The sequence below is a fragment of the Procambarus clarkii genome, chromosome 52 (genome assembly GCF_040958095.1).
Source record: "Procambarus clarkii isolate CNS0578487 chromosome 52, FALCON_Pclarkii_2.0, whole genome shotgun sequence".
NCBI classification, from domain to species: Eukaryota; Metazoa; Arthropoda; class Malacostraca; order Decapoda; family Cambaridae; genus Procambarus; species Procambarus clarkii.
This window is the reverse complement of record NC_091201.1, coordinates 3,311,950-3,334,066: the sequence shown is the minus strand read 5'-3', so window position 1 is coordinate 3,334,066 and position 22,117 is coordinate 3,311,950. Positions and strand designations below refer to the sequence as shown.

Below are 22,117 nucleotides of genomic sequence, written 5' to 3'. Positions count from 1 at the left end.
TTTTATTTTTACATGCGAGCATGCGAATAAGTACAATAAAAACAAAACAGAAAACAAACTAGAACAAAACAAGTAGAGCACAAAAGTACAAAATTACAAAAGAAGAAACTCGCAAAATTACAAAATAACAAAAGGTCTAAGTACAAAACACCAGCCTGAAGGGCCGACAACAAAAACACAATAATAATGGCAAACACAACAATAATTACAAAAACAGGAAAATAGTACAAAAATGACAACATTGCAACACATAGCACCCAAACCCTCACCCAACAACCCAAACTCCGGAACATAACTATACAAACAGAGTCTACTGCCCCCGTAAACCACACACGGAGATGCACTAATGCATAATGATGATAAAAATAAGAAAGGGAATACAAATACATAACACAGAAATAAAAAGAAAACTACAACCGCAATACATGATAAGGAGAACAAAAACAGGCTGGGCCACACTAGCACCCCAAAGGGCACGCAACACCACACAAACAAGCGCACAACCAGTACAATAAAATAAACATAAAAACATAACAGGACGTCCACAACCAGATACACACTCAAACAAACACTGGAACGCACAGGAACCGGACATACACACAATCCACACTAATAAACCCACAACCACAAAGCGGAGCATGCAGGAACCGGGAAAACACACCCGTCCCACCCACACACATGCGACACGCACTCCACAACCATGCACACAAACAGAAACAAACCACAACACACAGCAAACAAAGAAATCATGGGCGAGGAATACATCTCTCACAATCAGGAACATATTTCTCAGGAAACTCATTTCAAGGATACTTCTGCTTATAGGCCTCCCAAACCAAATACCCCATGTCGGTAGGGGAACGATGAACGATCCCCTTGCCTCCGCGAAAGTGATTCCTGCATAAGCACAGGAATCACCAAGTCAGGCGGAAACGGCCACTCTCTAAACTCGCCGACACATGTCGCTTAACGAGGCAGGGTAGGGCAAACCACCCTCCCCAAGGAAGCAGAAGACACCGAAGAAGCGTACGTAGGCCGCCTAGACGGACCTGCCGCCAAACGCACAGGAGAAGGTGATGGCTGCCGAGATGCGTAACACTTCCACCCATACCGCAGGAGATACAGAAGAGATGGCCGAAGACGGAAGAGGCGACAAAGCCGCCGCCGAGGAAACAGGGAACGAGGAAGGGGGTACAGAACCCTTAGATCGGGCAACCAGTTTCAACATCACCACCAGGTCACTACACGCACCATGAACCTCACCAGGGGAAACCATCCCCCACGAAGAACCAGATCCATATGACGTGGGCGACGCACCTGAAGCACGATCCACAGGCGCCACACCAGAAGGAGAGGCCAAAACACCAGCACCAGTAACCGCAGGCACATGCACCTCCACCACCACCGTAGAATGCGATGCAACTGGAGCTACCCTGTCATCACCGGAAGATCCACAGTCGTCTAATTCGCCTACATCAGCCCAGGCAGAAGAACAACGCCAGGAATGCTTAGGCTCCAGCTGCACATCATCAGATCCGGAGGCTGACTCAGAGAAACGTGCAACACAAGCCGGGCAATTCGACGCTCATCGAAGAACGGCAGCATCCTCGATCACATGGGGTACCAAGTCGGGCACAGGAGGCGCCGTACCCACCCCAGCACCCAGCACACAGCACAGCCGGGACACACGGTGAGGGCGCAAGGACGGACACAGCAGGTGAAGAACTCAAAGATGGGGGAACCGTGCAGTAGGCACTCTGAAGATCCACAGGAACTCCAGGGACACCAACCAGAGCAGGACGAGCATCCAATGGCGACACAACCTCAAGAAAAGAGGCTACAACAACAGGAGGGGCACCAGTCAACACGGGGGGGGGGGGGGGGGCACAGCATCAGCCAAAGAGACGTTCACATCCACACCCACCGAAGCCTCCTCCACAGGAAGCGGCAGGAAATCCTCCTCACTGAAGAGGTTCACTGGCATAACGGGGGGTGCAGAACACCCAGCAGCCTGATGGTCCAAAAGGCCACAACGATAACACGTCCGAGGCTGGCAGGCATAAAACACTCGAACGTGGTATCCTAGGAGTCTCACAAAGGACGGACTGTCCTATCGTAGCCACATTCCCAGGGTGCAAATGCTGGTCCGCACACCCTTGAGCATCCCCGAGGAAAGCACGTGCAACCACACGCTAACAACTGTGCCAAACTGGCCGAAGTAACGCCGTAGCAGTCCCTCCAGAAACTCCAAGGGTGCTCCATGAACACTGACATAAGTGAGAGTACCACTACGATCGAAGAGGGTCACAGTGCCCGCACCGTCTGGCAGGGGTTAGGTCCGCCCCTCGTAGCGACGGAGAAACTCCCAATACGCCAGCTCCTCTGTAAACTTGATAATCGCCCGACCTGCTGTCACCAACTCGACGCCATAAATGTCCACCACAGGGACATGAAGCATTTCACACAACACGAGTGCCACCTCCTTGTACCCAGCTCATCCAGAAAACTCGAGGCCCACAGACTGAGCCCGCACTACAGGGGGAAGTGGGACCCCTATCTTGAACTCCACGTCAGCACCGACCAGGCGGATAGAAACGCACATGTCCCCAGCCGACCAAACTGGCAAACATCCACCAACTCATATTACTTTAAATGAGAAAATTCGTAGGAGCTGTGATGAAGGGTCGAACCTATGCAGTGGGTGTTCCCACACATTCACCTTAGTGACTAAATCACAACATGGTATAAGGATTGCAACCTGGAGTTCTACTGAACACAAGGATTTCCTGAGGGTTCTATTGAAGCCAGAACAGGATTTTCACACAATCCCCATGCATTCTGGCTCTGCCATACTCTGTGTATTGAAAGAGGAGCGTCAGAGGTAGAACATGCTTGGTTGACAGAGCCAGAACAGAGTGCATTGGGGGGGATTGTGTGAAAATCCAGTTCTGGCTTCAGTAGAAGCCTCAGGAAATCCTTGTGTTCAGTAGAACTCCAGGTTGCAATCCTTATACCATGTCGTGGCCTAGGTGACTAGGGAGTGTGCATAGGAATAGGGATGATGGGAGAGTAGCGACGTGTGACTGAGGCATGATGGGAGGGTAGCGAGGTGTGACAGAGGCATCATGCTTCCCACCACCTGACAACTCTCAGCCTACCCCATCCTCCTCCCAAATAAAAGCCACATGCCCATCCCTTCCCCCATGTCCACACGCCCCACACCAGTACCCATTTGCTAATTTTCCACTCATAACTAAAACATTTGCTTTACCACCACTTACAGACCCACCAAGATACCTACCTAACTTGCCTTCCTACCTGCCTGGCTACCTACCAAACTTGCCTACCTACCTATCTTACCTACCTATCTTACCTACCTAACTTACCTACCTAACTTACCCACTATTATGACCTAGTGTATACAAGATATTATTATTATACATGGTGTCCATGGCGATAAATTGTACAAATAAATGCCATTTATAAATATTTTGTTAAGTAACCCGCACTCGCTTGACCTGCCAGTTGCTACCTAGAGTTGCGAGGGGGCGGGTGCGGTTTGGCGTGTCGGCGCCATGGGGCCCCCCTCCCTGTTGTGCGTGCCCAGACTATAGGCCTCAAGTTTTCTGCTCGGACAGGATATCCCAAGGTGGGTTTGGTGCTGTGTGACATGCTGTGGGTCCCTGTGGGGGTTGTTTATGGTGTTGAGCTGGTGTCTGCCCATAGAGTGGTTGTTAAACTAACGACAGAGGAGGTATATAGGGCGTTTTTACGTCGGTACGAGGGGCGGACCTTGCCCCTGCCCGAAGGTGCGGGCACTGTGACTGTCTCCGATCGCAGTGGTGCCATCAATTATGTAAGCGTGCATGGGGCGCCCCTGGAATTTCCGGAGGGACGGCTGAGGCGTTATTTCGGCCAGTTTGGGGCGGTCGTCAGTGTGCAGTTGCACTTGCTCTCCTCGGGTCTGCTAAAGGGTGTGGGATGAAATATTCGCACCCTAGGAATGAGGCTGCGGGTGGACATTCCTTCTCAAGTGAGGCTTCTGGGGTGTTATGTTCGAGTGTTTTATGCTCGCCAGCCCCGTACGTATTATTAAGTACGCCTCTTGGGTCATCAGGCTGCTGGGTGCTCTGAACCTGCCGTCGCGCCCGTCAACCTCTTCCGTGAGGAGGATTTCCTCCCACTCCCTGTGGAGGATTCGGTGGGTGTGGACGCCGCTTTGGCTGCTGCCGTACCCCGTGTGTCGCCTGAAGCGTCTCCTGCAGATGTCGCCCCTCCTTCAGAGGCTGTGTCGCCTGGTGCGGTTGCCTCTTCTCAGGCGGTTGTGTCGCCGTCAGGTGTTCGTCCTGCCCCGGTTGCTGTCCTGGATGCTTCCGTGGTTCTTCCGGCTCCTGTATGCACGGTTCCCCCCGTCTTCCTGTTCTCCGTCTGTGGTGCCTGTCACTGCACCCTCGCCGTGTGCCCAGGATGTGCTGGGTGCTAGGGTCGCTGTGGGACCTCCTACTGTGCTCGACCTGGTTCCCCGTGTGGTTGAGGATGCTGCCGTCCTGCGGAGAGCGTCGGTTCGCCCGGCTTGTGTTGTCCGGGTCTCTGGGACGACATTTGGCTCTGATGATGTGAGGCCGGTGCCCAAGCGTTCTCGGAGATCTTCTGATTGGGCTGATGCGGGAGAATTCAATGATGGTGGATCTTCCAGTGACAGTGGTGAGGTTCCGTCGCATTCCTCGGTGGTGGCAAACGTCCATGTGCCTGCGGCTACCTATATCGATGTTTCTTCTCATGAGGTGCCTGTGGAGCTTGCTTCCGGTGCGTCGCCTGCGTCAGATGGTTCCGGTTCTGCGTGGGGGGTGGTTCCTCCTGCTGGTGAGCGTAGCGACCTGGTGGTGATGTTCAAGAAGACTGCTCACTCTGGGGGTTCCGTGCCCCCAGTTTCGTCCCCTGGTTCATCGGCAGCGGTTTTGCCACTTCTCCCGTCTCCGACCGTCTCTACTGTCTCTCCTGCGGTGTCAGGTGTGGGGTTGCCGTCTCAGCGGCCTTTGTTGTCTTCTGTGCGTCCAGCGGCGGGGCCGTCTCGGGGGCCTGCATCCACTTCTTTCTTGTCTTCTGCTTCCCTTTGCTCTGCCTTACCCCGTTATGCGACAACTGTCGCCCAGCTCCGGATGCTGCCGTTTCTGCATGATCTGGTGGTTCCCGAGTTTATGCCCGCCCCCCTGAAGCAGGGGGACCGTTGTCCTACCGACTGGAAGTACTTAGTGTGGGAAGCTTATAAGTAGAAATATCCTGGGCATGATTTTCCTGAGAAGTATTTGCCTACCGCTATCGTGTCTCCTCCTTTTAAATGATTTTTTTTTGTGCTTTGTGTTGTGATGTTGTGTTCGTTTGTGTGCGTGGTGTGCGGTTGCGTGCGTGTGTGCGTGTGTGTATTGTATTTACTTTCTTGGTGTTATGTGTTGTACCTCTCTGTGTGGTTTTTCAAGGCCAGTTGGCTTGTTTTGTGTTGTTTCACGGGTTGGGTTGTTGGGTGAGGGTTTGGGTATTTTGTCATTGTACTGCTGTGCTTATTGTTTTGTTGTCGGCCCTTCAGGTCGATGTTTTGTGTATTTGGTGCTTTATAACTTTGTGCCTTTGTAATTTCTACCTGTGCCTTTGTTCTTTATAACTTTGTGCCTTTGTCCTATGTAACTGTGCCTTTGTGATTATTGTGATCTGTTGCCTTACTTATGCTTGCCTGTACGCTTAACATTGCACGACACGTCTTGCACTGTTCCTTTTCTACTGTGATTTTGTGCTATGTGTAGTTTTTAGTTTATTTCCATTACCCTCTTGTATTGTCTTGTCTATATTTACTGTGTTCCTTTGTGTTTATGCTCATTGTTGTGTTTTTGTCGTCGGCCCACAAGGCCGGTATTTAGTGTATTTGTCTTTCTTTGTTTTGTGCCTTCGTGTTTGTGTTCTGTTCTGTTTTGTTCTTGTTTTATTGTATTTATTCGCATGTACGCATGTAAAAATAAATAAATAAAAAAAAAACTGCAAGTTGAGTGACATGTGGAGTGTGGTGGCAACCACCAGCCAAGTTGGATGTTCCTGAGGTCTCTGCTCCTGGAGCCAGATTCACGAAGCAGTTACGCAAACACTTACGAACCTGTACATCTTTTCTCAATCTTTGGTGGCGTTGTTTACACTTATTAAACAGTTAATGAGCTCCGAAGCACCAGGAGGCTGTTTATAACAATAACAGTTGATCGGAAGTTTTCATGCTTGTAAATTGTTTAATAAATGTAACCAAAGCCGTCATATATAGAGGAAAGATGAACACATTCGTAAGTACTTGCGTAACTGCTTCGTGAATCTGACCCCTGGTTGGTGTTTACATTGGACGATTGCTGGTTGCCCTGCCTGGTGGTTGTTTGCCACTGACGGGGTGACTGTTTTCAGTCTCATTATGGGGACTTACGTGCTCCCACTGCAGAGAAAGGAGTCGGCTGGGCTGACATTTACTTGTTGGGTGGATATTGGTGTAGTCAGCAACACTGTTTGATGTTATAGACATGAAAGTGGAAGATCTAGCTGGTCTTCAGGTCGTTCGTGATGACAAATTGGTTGTGAAGTTTGCCGAGGGTGACTTGTTCCAGACGTTTATCGACCAGTAGGGAGGAGAGGGTTGGGAGGTGCGGCTGATCAAGGGTCAAGGCTCTGTAACTGTGACGAATTTGTGTGTGGAATACACATACATGTGTATTAAGAACGCGCCGTTCGAGATGTCCGAGGATCTTCTCCGTCGGGCTCTTGCCAGGTATGGGCGAGTGGAATTTATTCATGTGAGTGTAGGCACACGTCCGGCGACATCAAGGGGCTCAACAATGGCTACAGGACGCTAAGATGGTTCTTTGTGGGAACGTGCCATCTTCTCTGTCGATTTACGGTCAGCTTCTACTCGGACGTGTTTTAAGTGTGAATATAAGGCTGCTGCCTACACTATTTGGATATATGACCAGGTTAACGTGTTTACTGAAGCTGATTTTCTTCCTTTGAAAGAGCAAGAGGATCTCTCGGTTCTGGGTAGTGCCCTTTGTGGGGGTACGGATGTAGTGGTGGATTATGCCAATCTGAGTGCTGCGAGTACTGGGTCACTGGTCACTACTGGTGGAGCTGGTATCCATACTGCTGTGCTGCCTCCCAGACGGGCTAGTGGGAGGGGTGGCGGTCTTTCTACCGTCCCGTGCGTGCCCGTGCCAACCGGCTCAGAGGAGGTGGGGGGGTTGCACTGCAGTGACTGCTACATCTGGTGGGGTGGAGAATGCAATGGTGGGCGTTTTCCCAGTGGATGTGTGCCCCAGTGCTGAGCTGGTTGGTCGGCATCGGAACCCACAGCAGGTAGTACGTGATGGTGTTTCCGAGGCTCGCCCTTCTGCTTGGACGACTGGAGTGGTGGCGGAGGTACATATGGTGGAAGTACCTTATCTCATTCGCGGTTCTGGGTGAAGAGAGGTAGATTGCATGTTGTCCTTAAGCGGTGGGCAGCTCAGCCTGCAGCGTCGGAAATTCGGGGGATCTCTTAAGAATATCCTAGATGAAAGGAGGAGGATGGAAGACAACCCGCCTTCATTGACGGCTGTGCAGTGTGAACCTATGGTTCTGTCTGATATGGTTAATAAGCCTGATGGTGTCCCTGTACTTTGTGACAGTGGTCTGCCGCCTGGAGGTACACAGGATGAGGCTTGGTGGAATTTTGTGGAGAGGGAACAGAAGCAGTCGGTAGGGGCTACTCGGTAGTAATACTCCGAAGAGTTCTGTGATTGAGTGGGCCAATGTGGCTCCTTCCCTGGTAGTTACCGGGAATGGAGTTGTGGACTCTTCTGTCGGATGCGATGGTTCCCTGGTGTGTGGTGCTCTCCGTGTTTTTTTTATCAATGGATGTGTGGTTGAATTGTGCGATGTTGAACATCAATAGGATGAATTTCCACCAGAAGCAGCATCAGCTTGTCAGTGGCCCGCTATCAAAGGTTGGATGTTCTGTTTATTCAGGAGCATAAAGTTAAGTGTATGGATTTAACATTATGTATGGTATATGGTATGGAGCATAATGTTAAATTATGATTTGTATGGTATGGAGCATAATGTTAAATTATGATTTGTTTGGTATGGAGCACAATGTTAAATGTATGGACTATTTTGAGGTGTTGCTGAACCCTCCGGTATTATCAAGGGCGGCATGATGATACTGATGGCAAAGAGCAAATGTGGTAGTGGTGAGTTTGGAAATGGATGATTGTGGTGATGAAATTTAGGCGCATGTGTTGTTTATGGGTTCTGTGTTTCCCCTTGCTGAATGTGTGTCCACCCTCAGGGACGCATAGGCGTACTGAGAGCAATGGGTTAGTTGTTCTGGATGGTCTTTTATATTTTTGCCAAATGACACGTGGAGAATGATTTTTGGTGGTGATTTTGTGTTATACTGGTCCGGAACTGTAGCACTCGTGCACAAGCGTCTGTCTCTCCTGCTTTAGTTAGGACGCTGCAGTCTGTACATTTCCGTGATGCATGTTTCCTTGCAGGTGGTGTCCCGGCATATACATTTGTTAGTAGAAATTAAGGTTCTCGCCTTGATAGTGTATTTGCACAAGTCTGATGGTCAGGTCTGCTCCTGGACCACAGTTCCTGTCAATTTTTCGGATCATAGTATGGTGGTGGTGGGAGTTCTTGTTAATGATCAGTTGCGGGTGGGTAGGTGGTGGTGCAAGCTAAATTGTAGTTTGTTTCGGTGCCCGTTTGTGTTAGAGGACTTTGGTGTGGAGTAGAGGGCGTTGGTGAAGTGGAAGGCAGACTGAGTGTCTGCTGGATTAGTGGGACTGGTGTAAAGTGGAATGCAAACGGTTCTTTGTTAACTTATCGAAACGTTTTGCAGCATAACGGCATGGTCTTTTGAATTTGTTGCAGGTTCGATTACGTCAGCTTTGTTAGCTCATGGATCAGGGATTGGATAGGTTTGATGAGATTGTATTGTTGAAGAGGAGGATAAATGGAGGCAGGAGGTGGCGACTCAGGGTATCCATGTCCGTCTAATGACGTCTGATCGTTTATATGTTGAGAAAGTATCTGCACACTTGTTGGATAAAGTCTGCTAGGTGCTCTATCATGATGATGGCTATTCGCAGAGTGGATGGTATGGTTTTCACTAGTAATGATGGGTTGGTGTGTTATGTTCAGGAGGAGTTGTATCGGAAGGTAGTATGTGTCTCGGCTGATTATGGGCATTTTCTTCGTTTTTCCCAAAATGTGTTGTCTGTCGAGGACAATGTACCTTTACTTCGGGAGTTTACTGATGGGGAGATTTGGGAGATTTAGTTTAGAGGCTCGGAAGGCGCCCAGGTCTGATGGGTTGCCAGTGGAATTCTATGATTGCTTATGGTGGGGAGGTAATTTGGGTCGGACTTTTCGGAGGTCCGACCCAAGGTTGGACCTCCGACCGGTGGCATGGTGTCCTTAGTGGGGTCTCAACTGTTTGGTACAGTTTGCCTCCCACCAAAATCAGGGGGTGTGCCGCTGCTCTTGATTTGGAGACCGTTCTCTCTCCTGAACCAGGATTATAAGTGTCTTTCAAAGTTGTTGGCGAATAGGCTTCAGGGGGTTTTAGGAAAGTGTATTTCGCCTGAGCAGTTTTGTGGTGTTCCGGGCAAGTCAAATTGTTCACTGTAATAATTTGTTGCGGGATATGATTTACTATTTTCGGACAATGTTGTTCCGTCAGCTGTGATCAATTTAGGTTGGTCCAAAGCGTTTGATACGGTGGATATGAGTTTTGAGTTTCAGGTGATGGAGAGGGTTGGAATCGCGCCACAGTTTCTCTTGGGTCAGAACGCTGTATAGGGGTTGGCAGAGGAGTGTCTGTATTAACAGGGTGTTGAATGCCCCCTTTTACATTTGGGAGGGCGGTCCGGCAAGGGTTCCCGCTTTCTATGGTCCTGTTTATTGTTTTAGTAACATCTGTATTTGGCTTTGCGGTTCACCGTTCTCTCGTGCATCCGACGAATAAATTGCTGATATCCGTTGTCGGGTGTGTGGAGGATGATACGACTGTGTCTTAACGGAGGGAAGGTGGGGGAGTCGGTTCCGATGGTACAGGATGTACTGGCTCAATTTCATCGGGCGGCAGGGGCGGTGGTTAATCGGGAGAAATCTTGTATGATGGGGCTTGGTGCCTGGGTTCCTAAGCCTTCTTGGGGGGGGGGGGGGTCCTAAGCCTTCGGGGGGGGGGATGCCTAAGCCTTCTTAGGGGGAGGTTTCCTAAGCCTTCTTGGGGGGGGGTTCCTAAGCCTTCTTGGGGGGGGGGTTCCTAAGCCTTCTTGGGGGGGGGGGGGGGTCCAGGTTGTGGATTTGATTTGGGTTCTTGACATCCGGTGTAAATCGTATACAATGTCATTGCAGGAGAACTAGGAAGCTGTCGCTAGAGGGGGTGTTGGGTTTAATTTCGTGTTTGTGTGGGAGGAGGGTGACTGTTTCAAAGAGGGCTGCTTCTTAACTATAACATTCTTGCTAAGGTTTGGTACATTGCTCATACCTTTCCATTGAGCCGGAAGTTTGTGTCGGCCATCAACAAGGGTCTCTTTCGTTACCTGTAGTCTGTAGTCTGGGAGATATCATTAGTTACGTTGGTCTACGCTTTGTTTGCCAAAATTGTGGGGCGGGATTGGGTTACTTGATGTATATCATAAGGCGTTGGCGATATTGTTTGGCATGTTCAGGAAGGGACGGTGTTCCCCCCCCCCCCCCTTGGTGGGGGACGGTGTTCCCCCCCCCCCCCCCCTTTTGGTGGGGAACGGTGTTTTTTCTCTGAATTATATTATTGTATGATGCGTGTTAGTTCCTTGTTGAGGTAAAGGTTGCCTTTGTGTGGGGAGATTGTATTTTTATCGCCACCATTTTATACATGTGCTATTGATGTCCTTGGGAGGCTTTGTCGTGTGGAGGGGTTCTTGCTTTTTCCATGTCGGAAGGTGTATGGGGAGTTGCGTCCTTTCGTTGCCCCTGCTGTGGAGGGCACGTTCTCTCATGTTTATTGGATGGAGGTGTGGTGAACGGTCCATTTGAAGTTTCTAGCATTACAGAGAATTCCTGTACCTGTATTTGCACGAGTCGAGTCGCTGGCGACTAACGAGCGGCTGCTGATGTTGGGGAGTAAGGATAATGCCGGGCGTGACCTTTGTGGAGGACTGAAGAATGCATTTCATGTGTTTTATTTTTGCCCAGTTAGGGCGAGGTTAGTGAGTTGGTTGACTGAAACGATTGTGCGTTTCTGCAGGTCGGCGTTTCGTATTAATCATTTATGATTGTTGATGTTTGATTTTCAGGCTCCTTGTAAGATCTGCAATACTGTTTTTTTGGTTTTATCAAATTATCTTTGTGTGTGTGTGTGGGTTGGGAGGTGGGAGGGGTATACAGTGGGTAGAATGCTGGGGGTTTTGGAAGGTCGTTTACGTTACTCGAACTGGGAATTATATTGGATGCTTGGGGAGGGCTTGGTGGACCATTTTGCTGGTAATTATGTGCATTGGGGTAGTGCATGTCGTTATTTTGGGTAATGAGGCGTAGTTATATCTTTAAATCAATTGCTTCATGGTGGGGCGATAATGTTCCATTGGGTAGGGTATATAGGGTAGCTTTGTTTCTACATTTTGTTGCATGGGAATTCTGCCTGTAGTTTTGTTGTTCCCTGTGTTGGGTTGATGGACACCGGGTTCCGTAGGTCTGTTGCAGTTTGTTCTTGGGAATTTTATTGTTTACAGGGGCTGTACCGAGTCTCGGTTGTTGTTCCTGATGTATATGGGTCGTTCTGATTTCGTTGGACGTCTGTTTCTCCTAATGGGGTGAATGGTACTGTTGTTTGTATGTTTGTACTATACTCTTCAGGTGGAGAGTTGTTGTGGTTTGTGCTGCAGGTTCCGTCTTGCGTTGTTTTGTTGTTGAATGTTGTCATAGTTGTGCATAGTTGTGGGAGTTCTTTCCTCGTGTGTGTTTTGTGCTGGGATTGCACACGACATGACTGTTTTTATTTGCCTTCTATTCCTACTGTTTTTCGGTTTGTGTGATATCAATGTGCGTGTAACTGAATAGCGGTGTTGGTGGTGTTGTGCCTGGGTACAATACTGATGTGTGTGGTACTGTCGGTTGGAACAATATGGATGTGTATGGTGTTGATTGTGGTGTGGTGGAATGGTTTCATTACATGTCTTTTTCCCAGTGTTGTGATTCCCTCTTTTCTCTGGTGCTGAGTGTTTACCGGTAATTAATGTATGTGTGTAATTTACGGGGTTCTTTACGCTTTGGCGGCATTGTTCCCAGTGGAGGGAAGTTTGTGGTTTCCATCCTGTCACTTGGTAAACAAAGTGACAGGATGGTCACTTGGTTTAATCTGTTTTCACCGGTTTCGGAGTGTAATATACGTGTGTTTCATGCTGGATTATGGGTCCATTTTTATGCTGCCCATCCAATGTAAATTGTAAATATTTAAAATAAAATGTGTTTGTAGATACATATGTGCGTGAGTGTGCTTGTACGATTGGGTGAATGCGATCCCTTGAGAGTTTTCATGTTCAGGGATTGTGTGTGGCTGTATCGATTAGTGCCTTGTTGTGTACCTGGCTGTGTTGTGTGTTGAATCTATTGTGGGCTTGTTGGAATTGTTTCCGTTGTGGCACATTGTAACACTAATATTGATTGCCTGTAGTATAAGGGATGGTGGGTGTGTACTAGGGGGGGGGGGGGGGACTGTAAGTGTGCGTGCGGTTCTGCTCCACTTGTCTTGGTTATTGGTTTTTGTTTTACTCGAGTTGAGTGAATTATAATTTGTGCATTTATACCCCCTCGCTTTCCAGCCCGTTGTGGCCGTGAGAGGGCTTGGTGGGCGGCTGCCGGGGTGTGATGCTCTACGGGGCGGTCCTCTGTCCTTTTGCAGCCTTATACTCCTGCTGCCGTCCTCACTAATTTTGTTAAAGCTATTTTCTCTTCCTTCTTTTTCATTTTTCCTCCCCTCTCTTCTTTCTAAGTGTCGTTCCCTTCGGCCTTTTGCCATTCTTGATTTGCATCTTGAATAGTGGTGGTATGAACATGTGTCGAGGCAGAGCAGCAGGTACAGTGGTGTCTCTTCTCCCCCTCCACACGACACACGCATCTCTCGTCTGATTCAGTGTTTTTTACCATTTATGGTCAAGGGGATGAAGGTCCTTATTTTGTTGGTGATTAAATTATATTCGAACTTGGAACACTTTTTTATCTATTTTGTTCTCCAGACTGTTATTTTAAGGATTAGTTAATGTAAGTTATAGAAAATCAGAGATTGGGAGGGAAGGAAAATATAAAGTGCCAAACAATTACGACTATATAGCACTTGGAAGGGATCATGATAAGGATTTAGGATGGGAGAGAGAGAGAGAGAGAGAGAGAGAGGGAGAGGGAGGGAGAGGGAGAGGAGGAGAAGAATGATGCCCAACCACTTGGACAGTCGGGGATTGAACGTCGACCTGCAGGTAGGGAGACCGTCGCTCTACCGTCCAGCCCAAGTGGTTGGGTGACGTGGCAAATTCACATTTTCTAATATATTTCGCGACGTCTGAATTTCTTTGTATGCTTAGCTATACTAATTTATGATTACTATCTATGATTATTTAATGATACAACAGCATTTAAAACTTGATACACAAGAAGTTATTTACGTGTCGGGAATTTCCGACAAATGTTAAGTTTGTGAACATTGAGCTTGACCTGTTTTACTTAGTACCATCAATCTTCAATGCCAGTGTTATTAATTTTAATGTGCTGATAAATAATATAAATAGTTGTTATATTTAAGTTCAGCCAGTAAACTGGTTCAGGCTTTAACTATATCCCTAGAGCCTAATAGTGTCGTGGTTTACCTGAGGCCAAGAGTGCCAACTATTGAGGTGGTGACACCTACACCATCAGTATTACTAAGACGTCATGACACTTGCCAACCCATCCTCCTGTTTAGATGGTAGCTATTGTGACGGTCACTAATCAACCCGTTCTCGCAAATTCGTAAAGTCAATATTGACTTATTAAATATGTGCATAGGTGACATACTTAACATAATAGATACCCTTAAAAAGATTCATAGAAAACACCGACCTTACCTAACCTTGTTAGTATCTTAAGATAAGCATCTTATAGCTTCGTAATTACAATTATTACCTAACCTATAATAGGTATAGGTTAAGTAATAATTGTAATTACGAAGCAATAAGATGCTTATCTTAAGATACTAACAAGGTTAGGTAAGGTCGGTGTTTTCTATGAATCTTTTTAAGGGTATCTATTATGTTTAGTATATCAGAACGGGTTGCACTAATAGTCAGGAATTCGTACCTACTTAGCTTTTAGATAGTAGTATACTGACTAGTAAGGAATTCTTTTAAAATACATGAAGCTAAAAACCAAACTTAAATATTCCTAGGCCTAGTATAGCACACAAGTACTATATTAGGCCTCAGATATCGTGTATTAGGCCGAGAAAGGTTAGTTTAGGTTAGCTTAATTTGTCAAAGCAACACAAGTAAAAAATAGTTTTCCAGTTTGTCCAACTCAATAGGTCAGATTTCTAATTTCGTTGTACGTCGGTATATATATTATGGTCCTCATCGTTGATATAAATACTACTAGAACAGGAGGATGGGCTGCACTAGCTTGCCTGCCTCTCTGCCTAGCTTGCCTGCCTCTCTGCCTAGCTTGCCTGCCTATCTGCCTAGCTTGCCTACTACCATCTTATCAGCGCGTGTCGTAACTATTATAATAAATGTAATGAGTACGGTTATGTTTTCCTTGCAGTCCGGAGCTGCAGGTGGAGGCGGCGTGGGCCGTGACCAACATCGCCTCCGGAGCCTCCAAGAACACCAGGGCGGTTGTCGGTACGTGGCCCAGTGTCTCTCCCGGTCCTCCCGGAGCCTGTGTGTGTACACTCTTGTGGCCCAGTGTCTCTCCCGGTCCTCCCGGAGCCTGTGTGTGTACACTCTTGTGGTCCAGTGTCTCTCCCGGTCCTCCCGGAGCCTGTGTGTGTACACTCTTGTGGTCCAGTGTGTCTCCCGGTCCTCCTGGAGCCTGTGTGTGTGTGTGTGTGTGTGTGTGTGTGTGTGTGTGTGTGTGTGTGTGTGTGTGTGTGTGTGTACACTTGTGGCCCAGTGTGTCTCCTGGTCCTCCTGGAGCCTGTGTGTGTACTCTTGTGGCCCAGTGTGTCTCCTGGTCCTCCTGGAGCCTGTGTGTGTACACTCTTGTGGCCCAGTGTGTCTCCTGGTCCTCCTGGAGCCTGTGTGTGTGTGTGTGTGTGTGTGTGTGTGTGTGTGTGTGTGTGTGTGTGTACACTCTTGTGGCCCAGTGTGTCTCCTGGTCCTCCTGGAGCCTGTGTGTGTACACTCTTGTGGCCCAGTGTGTCCCCTGGTCCTCCTGGAGCCTGTGTGTGTACACTCTTGTGGCCCAGTGTCTCCCCTGGTCCTCCTGGAGCCTGTGTGTGTACACTCTTGTGGCCCAGTGTCTCTCCCGGTCCTCCTGGAGCCTGTGTGTGTACACTCTTGTGGCCCAGTGTGTCTCCTGGTCCTCCTGGAGCCTGTGTGTGTACACTCTTGTGGCCCAGTGTGTCTCCTGGTCCTCCTGGAGCCTGTGTGTGTGTGTGTGTGTGTGTGTGTGTACACTCTTGTGGCCCAGTGTTTCTCCCGGGCCTCCTGAACTACAGGCCAGTGTCTCTCCCTAACTTGTATACCATGCAAGTTACTGGAGAAGATTGTTCGAAAAAAAAACAGAACATCGTGAGCGAAACAAACTTTGTAACAAATCAGCATGGGTTCAGGGATGGCAAATCTTGCCTCACAAGAGCAATTGAATTCTATGACATCTATGACAAGGCGACAAAAATCAAGCAAGAAAGAGTGGGCAGACTGCATATTTTTGGATTGCCAGAAAGTCTTTGACATAGTACCCCCACAGAAGAGTAATGCACAAGCTCGAGATGTTGGCAGGAGTAAAAGTGAAGATACGCCATTGGATAAAGGAGTACTTAAGCAATAGAAGACGAGGAGTCACTGAGATTTGAGGGCGTCACCAGTGGAGTTCCACAGGGGTCAGTCCTCTGACCTATCCTGTTTCTGATATATGTAAATGATCTCCCAGAGGGAATAGATTCGGTCCTCTCAATGTTTGCTGATGATGCAAATATTATGAGGAATAATACCGAGGAAGATATCTTCCTCAATTCTCTGTCCGATTCCTCCGCGAAAAGGACAGAGAAAGATCTAGGAGTTGATATCACACCGAACTTGTCTCTTGATGCCCACGTCAAAAGAATATCAGCGGCGTATGCAAGACTGGCTAACATCAGAACTGCCTTTATAAAATTGCGTAAGGAATCATTTAGAACCTTGTATACCACACATGTCAGATTAATCCTGGAGTATACGGCCCCAGCGTGGAGCAGTACCTTGTCAAGCACAAGAGACGAAGCCGGAGTAGTTTAATGGCATGCTACTAGCCTAGTCCTTAGAATTAAGAGGCATGAGTTATGAGGAAGGCCCGTGTTAAATAATGTCCTTATCTACCCCTGTCAATTCTCCTGAGAATTTTGTATGTGGTGATCATGTGTTTCCCGAACTCTTGTCTTCCAGCGACGCGAGGTGCAATTCATGCAAACACAAGAGTTCGGAAAACACATGATCATCACATACAAAATTCTCATGGTAATTGACAGGATAGATAATGACATTATTTAACACGGGCGGTACTCCTACAAGGGGACACTGGTGCAAACTTGAAAACTCAAATGAGCCACAGCCATTATTAAGAATTTTGCCAATGTTAGAGTAAACAGATGGAATGCGTTAGGAAGTGATGTGGTGAAGGCTGACTCCATTCACAGTTTCAATTGAAGATATGATAGAGCTCAGGAACCTGTACATCAGTAGACTGACAGTTGAGAGGCGGGAGCAAAGAGCCTAAGTTCAACCCCCGCAAGCACAAGTAGGTGAGTATAGTGTATGGTGACACAGCAGCCCCACTTCCCCCCCACAGAGGCGGGAGCGGTGACGGTGCTGGTGCGGCTGCTGGCCTCCCCGGACATGTGCGTCAAGGAGCAGGCCGTGTGGGCGCTGGCCAACATTGTGGGAGACGGCGCCCAGTACAGGGACACGGCCATCAAGGAGGGCATCGTCAAGCCTCTCATCAACCTCCTCCATATTACTACGCCAGTGAGTACTGCAGCAGCAGCACCCTGTAACGCCCCCAGCAGCCCCTTGTAACGCCCCCAGCAGCTCCCTGTAACGCCCCCAGCAGCCCCTTGTAACGCCCCCAGCAGCCCCCTGTAATGCCCCCCAGCAGCCCCTTGTAACGCCCCCCAGCAGCCCCTTGTAACGCCCCCCAGCAGCCCCTTGTAACGCCCCCCAGCAGCCCCTTGTAACGCCCCCAGCAGCTCCCTGTAACGCCCCCCCCCCAGCAGCCCCCTGTAACGCCCCCCCCCCCAGCAGCCCCCTGTAACGCCCCCCCAGCAGCCCCCTGTAACGCCCCCCCAGCAGCCCCTGTAACGCCCCCCAGCAGCCCCCTGTAACGCCCCCCAGCAGCCCCCTGTAACGCCCCCAGCAGCCCCCTGTAACGCCCCCAGCAGCCCCCTGTAACGCCCCCCCAGCAGCCCCCTGTAACGCCCCCCCAGCAGCCCCCTGTAACGCCCCCCCAGCAGCCCCCTGTAACGCCCCCAGCAGCCTAGTAACGCTGGTGTTCTCCGGCAGTTGTCGCTACGGCGTCAGGTGTGTTGGGTGATCACCAACCTCTTCCGTGTCAAGAACCCGACCATCTCCCCCGAGGAGCGCCGGGAGTGTGCCCACGCACTCAAGGAGCTGGTGGGCCACCTCGACACCCAGGTCCAAGGTGAGTGGGCCACCTCGACACCTGGGTCCAAGGGGGAGTGGGCCACCTCGACACCCAGGTCCAAGGTGAGTGGGCCGTCACGCCGGAAGACACAGCGTGAGGTGTAGGAGCCGAGTGAACACCGTTGACAAGTTGCCGTCATGAGGACGCAGTAGAGTTTGCGACCTCTGGAGCCTTATCATGTCGTCCATAACAATAATAACTTTTAAATGTGACCTCGGAGCTCTCCGGGTGTCTTAAACTGTATGGTAAATACTGACTAAGCCGCCATGATGGAGGCAAGACGTATAGATACTTCGTGTGGTCATGGTCATGCAGATATTCCCCCACTGGTCGTGCAGATACTCCCCCACTGGTCGTGCAGATACTCCCCCACTGGTCGTGCAGATACTCCCCCACTGGCCGTGCAGATACTCCCCCACTGGTCGTGCAGATACTCCCCCACTGGTCGTGCAGATACTCCCCCACTGGTCGTGCAGATACTCCCCCACTGGTCGTGCAGATACTCCCCCACTGGTCGTGCAGATACTCCCCCACTGGTCGTGCAGATACTCCCCCACTGGTCGTGCAGATACTCCCCCACTGGTCGTGCAGATACTCCCCCACTGGTCGTACAGATACTCCCCCACTGGTCGTGCAGATACTCCAACACTGTGCATGTCTCCTCCACCACTGGTCGTGCAGATACTCCAACACTGAATGTATCATTCAACAAATTAGCTTTAATATAAGTATACTGTTGCCTAGAGTTCGCATCTTTCAAAAATTATGTTAATATGAAGTTTCAGATCTTCACTTGCTATTGTACTCTATCTTCAACTATCCTTAGTTTCCACATACATACATTTCCTGTTCTTGTGAGCAGGTGGTCAGATCAGCAGGCTAATGAGACGTGTGTTGTTCGTGCCCCAGCTGACGCTCTGTGGGGCGTGGCCTACTACGCGGACATGGGCCACAAGGCCATCGACGAGCTGGTGGAGTGCGGCCTGGTGCGCGACATGGTGCAGCGCCTCTACTCTGACAACGAGAGGGTCGTCACTGCCGCCCTCAGGGCTACCGGCAGCGTAGCGGCCGGCACTAATGAACAAGTGAGCTGGTGGACAAGTGCTCATGGATACTATTGTCTGTGTGGGGTAGTGGGCGGGAGAACGTGTCAAGAGTAGTGCTGTGCAGGGAGCACACTCGTACACCACTTAGGCAACTGCTGCCATTCAAATTTAAATTCAAAGTTTTTATTCATACATTATCATGCTTGCTTATAATGTATAATGTTTATACATTACATTATACATATAATGTATATACATATAATGTATATATATAATTACATTATACATATAATGAAAAAGCAAACATATAATGTTTGCTTTTTACAATTTCAAACCCGCTTGCCAAAGAGATTCATAATAAGAACATTACGTCATTATAATTATCTCCTCTGTAATCTTGATTGTCAATGTTTTATTCGTCAATGATACATCAAAATCATCACAGCTGTGTCTGGAGGGAACAGGTGTGTGTCTGGAGGGAACAGGTGTGTGTCTGGAGGGAACAGGTGTGTGTCTGGAGGGAACAGGTGTGTGTCTGGAGGGAACAGGTGTGTGTCTGGAGGGAACAGGTGTGTGTCTGGAGGGAACAGGTGTGTGTCTGGAGGGAACAGGTGTGTGTCTGGAGGGAACAGGTGTGTGTCTGGAGGGAACAGGTGTGTGTCTGGAGGGAACAGGTGTGTGTCTGGAGGGAACAGGTGTGTGTCTGGAGGGAACAGGTGTGTGTCTGGAGGGAACAGGTGTGTGTCTGGAGGGAACAGGTGTGTGCCTGGAGGGAACAGGTGTGTGTCTGGAGGGAACAGGTGTGTGTCTGGAGGGAACAGGTGTGTGTCTGAAGGGAACAGGTGTGTGTCTGGAGGGAACAGGTGTGTGTCTGGAGGGAACAGGTGTGTGCCTGAAGGGAACAGGTGTGTGTCTGGAGGGAACAGGTGTGTGTCTGGAGGGAACAGGTGTGTGTCTGAAGGGAACAGGTGTGGTCTAATATTCATTTAAAAGTTGTTAATTAACAAAGTAGTTTTTAGAAAAAAATGACACTGGGATTTATTAATATCCGAATGGTATAATTGCACTCTAAGTTCTGTATTTGGCGTTTACAAAGTAAAATAGTGAACTTACTAAGAGTGAACATGTTACAGACAGACGCTGTAGTGCAGGCGGGGGCTCTACCCATCTATCGGGAGATGGTGAATCGTGACAACCCAGGCGTGGCCAGAGAGGCTGCCTGGATCCTCTCCAATATTACCGCTGGCACAGCCCGCCATATTCAGCTCGTTATCGACGTCCAGGTGGTTCCCGCTCTAATTGCTGCCTTGGAGAAGGTGAGAATTTAACGAAGTGAAGTTACAGGCGTAGTCTTGTAGTGGTCAAAGCCCTTGACTTAGTGAATGAAAAGTTGAAGTTTGTTGGATTGATCTTCTTATTGTGAGATTTAAGGTTGTTAATATTTCATACATGATCAAAATACTGTGGTTTTGTAGTTAAGGTGAATCAACTTGTTGTCGTAACTTAACAGCTCTGTCGCTGGTAAAACACGAGTTAAAAGTTTTAAAGTATAGTACATACAGTTACCAGCTGCCAGCCATGTAAGCTCAAATAATGTCAATGGATCTGACAAGAGGATGTTTCACATTTCAACTAGAAGTTACGATAGTGGTGAGGTTGGGCTTAAGGCCTACCAACCTCTTAAGGGTTATTAATGGGGAACAAGTGCTTTCTGACAAGTCACAAAGAATACCTTGGTCCTAGACATTGTAAGCTCGGTGTATATATACACCGAGCAGCCAGGTACAACTTGCGGTATTTACATCCCTGTATGATTAACAGGTATCTCGGCATTTATAGAACTACACATAACTTTGTAAAGGGTTACAGAGTTTATACCTACCGTATACATATTAGGGTAAGTTAGTAGATAATTAAAAATTTGTAATACAAAATCTGTCAATAACAACATTAATATAAAAATGCCAAACACAGTTAGTCCACTTGACGGGACGGTTGTAATTTTGTGTCGCTGTTTAGCGTCGAATATTGATTTATTAGGAACTTTTTTTTTTTTTACATATTAAAGCATGCTACATAAATACAATAAAATAAATTACAAGAAAACATAAAGGAACCGAACCACCACCACAATTGACGAAGGAATGTCAGACTTGAGCCGCATCTCCAATATCTGAATGCCGTTCTGGACGCCCTTCAGTCGACCAGAGGAGATGGGATTCATCCGGATATACACCACTCACCCCAACTGCCCGAAGTAGCCCTGTAACAACACCTCAGGGAACCCGATAAGGGTGCTGTGGACGCTGACATATGTAGTAGAGCCACTGTGTCCTTGTTTACGAGGTTTGGTGCAGTGGTGAAGCACTGATTGGCCACTTTGAGTGCTGGCCGGCTGAAGGGGATCCGTCTGGGTGCTTGCATACGGTCATCATGCGGGGTCACTAGCCCTATTTCTTCTCGGGTTTCGTTTTGTGGGCTCTCTCTGCAGATATTCTATCAGGGTCAGATGCGCACTTGTTTCCGGTGTGGTGCGGAAGGCTACATCGCAGCCGGCTGCAACGCTCCTCGTGCTGAGATCCCTGCTGTTTTTCTGGAGGATGATTTTCCTCACTTGTCTGTGCGTGAAGATTCCCCGGTGGGTCCCTCGCTCTATGGAGGTGCCTGGTGTGGTTCCTGCGGTGGTTGTGGCAGGCGCTCCATCTGGCTCTGATCTGTCTGCTCTACCGGATGCCCCTGTGGACCTGGGGGGCCCCGCTTCAGTTATGGAGCCTCCTACTGAGCTCGGTCTAGTACCACATGTGGTTGAGGATGCTGCTGTTCTGCGGAGAGCATCGGTTCGCCCGGCTTGTGGTGCCTGTGTCTCTGGGTCGACCTCTGACTTTGATGTGCGGCCAGAGCCCAAGTGTTCCGGCGTTCTTCTTCTGCCTGGGCTGATATGGGAGATTTCGACGACTGTGGATCTTCCGGCGACGGTGGGGTGGTTTCGGTTGCATCACATTCTTCGGTGGTGGCGGAGGTACATGTGACTGCGGCTGCCAATGTCCGTGTCTCTGACTTTCCTTCTGGTGTGGTGCCTGTGGATCTTACTTCAGGTGCGTCGTCCGCGTCGGATGGTTCCGGTTCTTCGTGGGGGATGGTTTCCCCTGATGGGT

General features: G+C 48.9%; 1 protein-coding gene across 6 annotated transcripts in view; it reads left to right on the top strand.

Moving 5' to 3' along the window:
• The window catches only part of LOC123763697 (importin subunit alpha-1), a 95,834-nt gene that overhangs the window by 50,237 nt on the left and 23,480 nt on the right, over positions 1–22,117 (top strand). For 5 of the 6 annotated variants that reach the window (XR_011222696.1, XM_069304279.1, XM_045750983.2 and 2 more), the window contains 5 exons: positions 14,839–14,918; positions 17,065–17,240; positions 17,775–17,913; positions 18,826–19,001; positions 20,096–20,278. Coding sequence is in view for 5 of the 6 variants with exons in the window: in XM_069304279.1 (XP_069160380.1) it covers positions 14,839–14,918; positions 17,065–17,240; positions 17,775–17,913; positions 18,826–19,001; positions 20,096–20,278 (754 nt within the window). In the remaining variant the exon portion in view is untranslated. The remainder of the gene's footprint in view (positions 1–14,838; positions 14,919–17,064; positions 17,241–17,774; positions 17,914–18,825; positions 19,002–20,095; positions 20,279–22,117) is intronic. The other variant, XM_045750984.2, reaches the window with a different exon arrangement.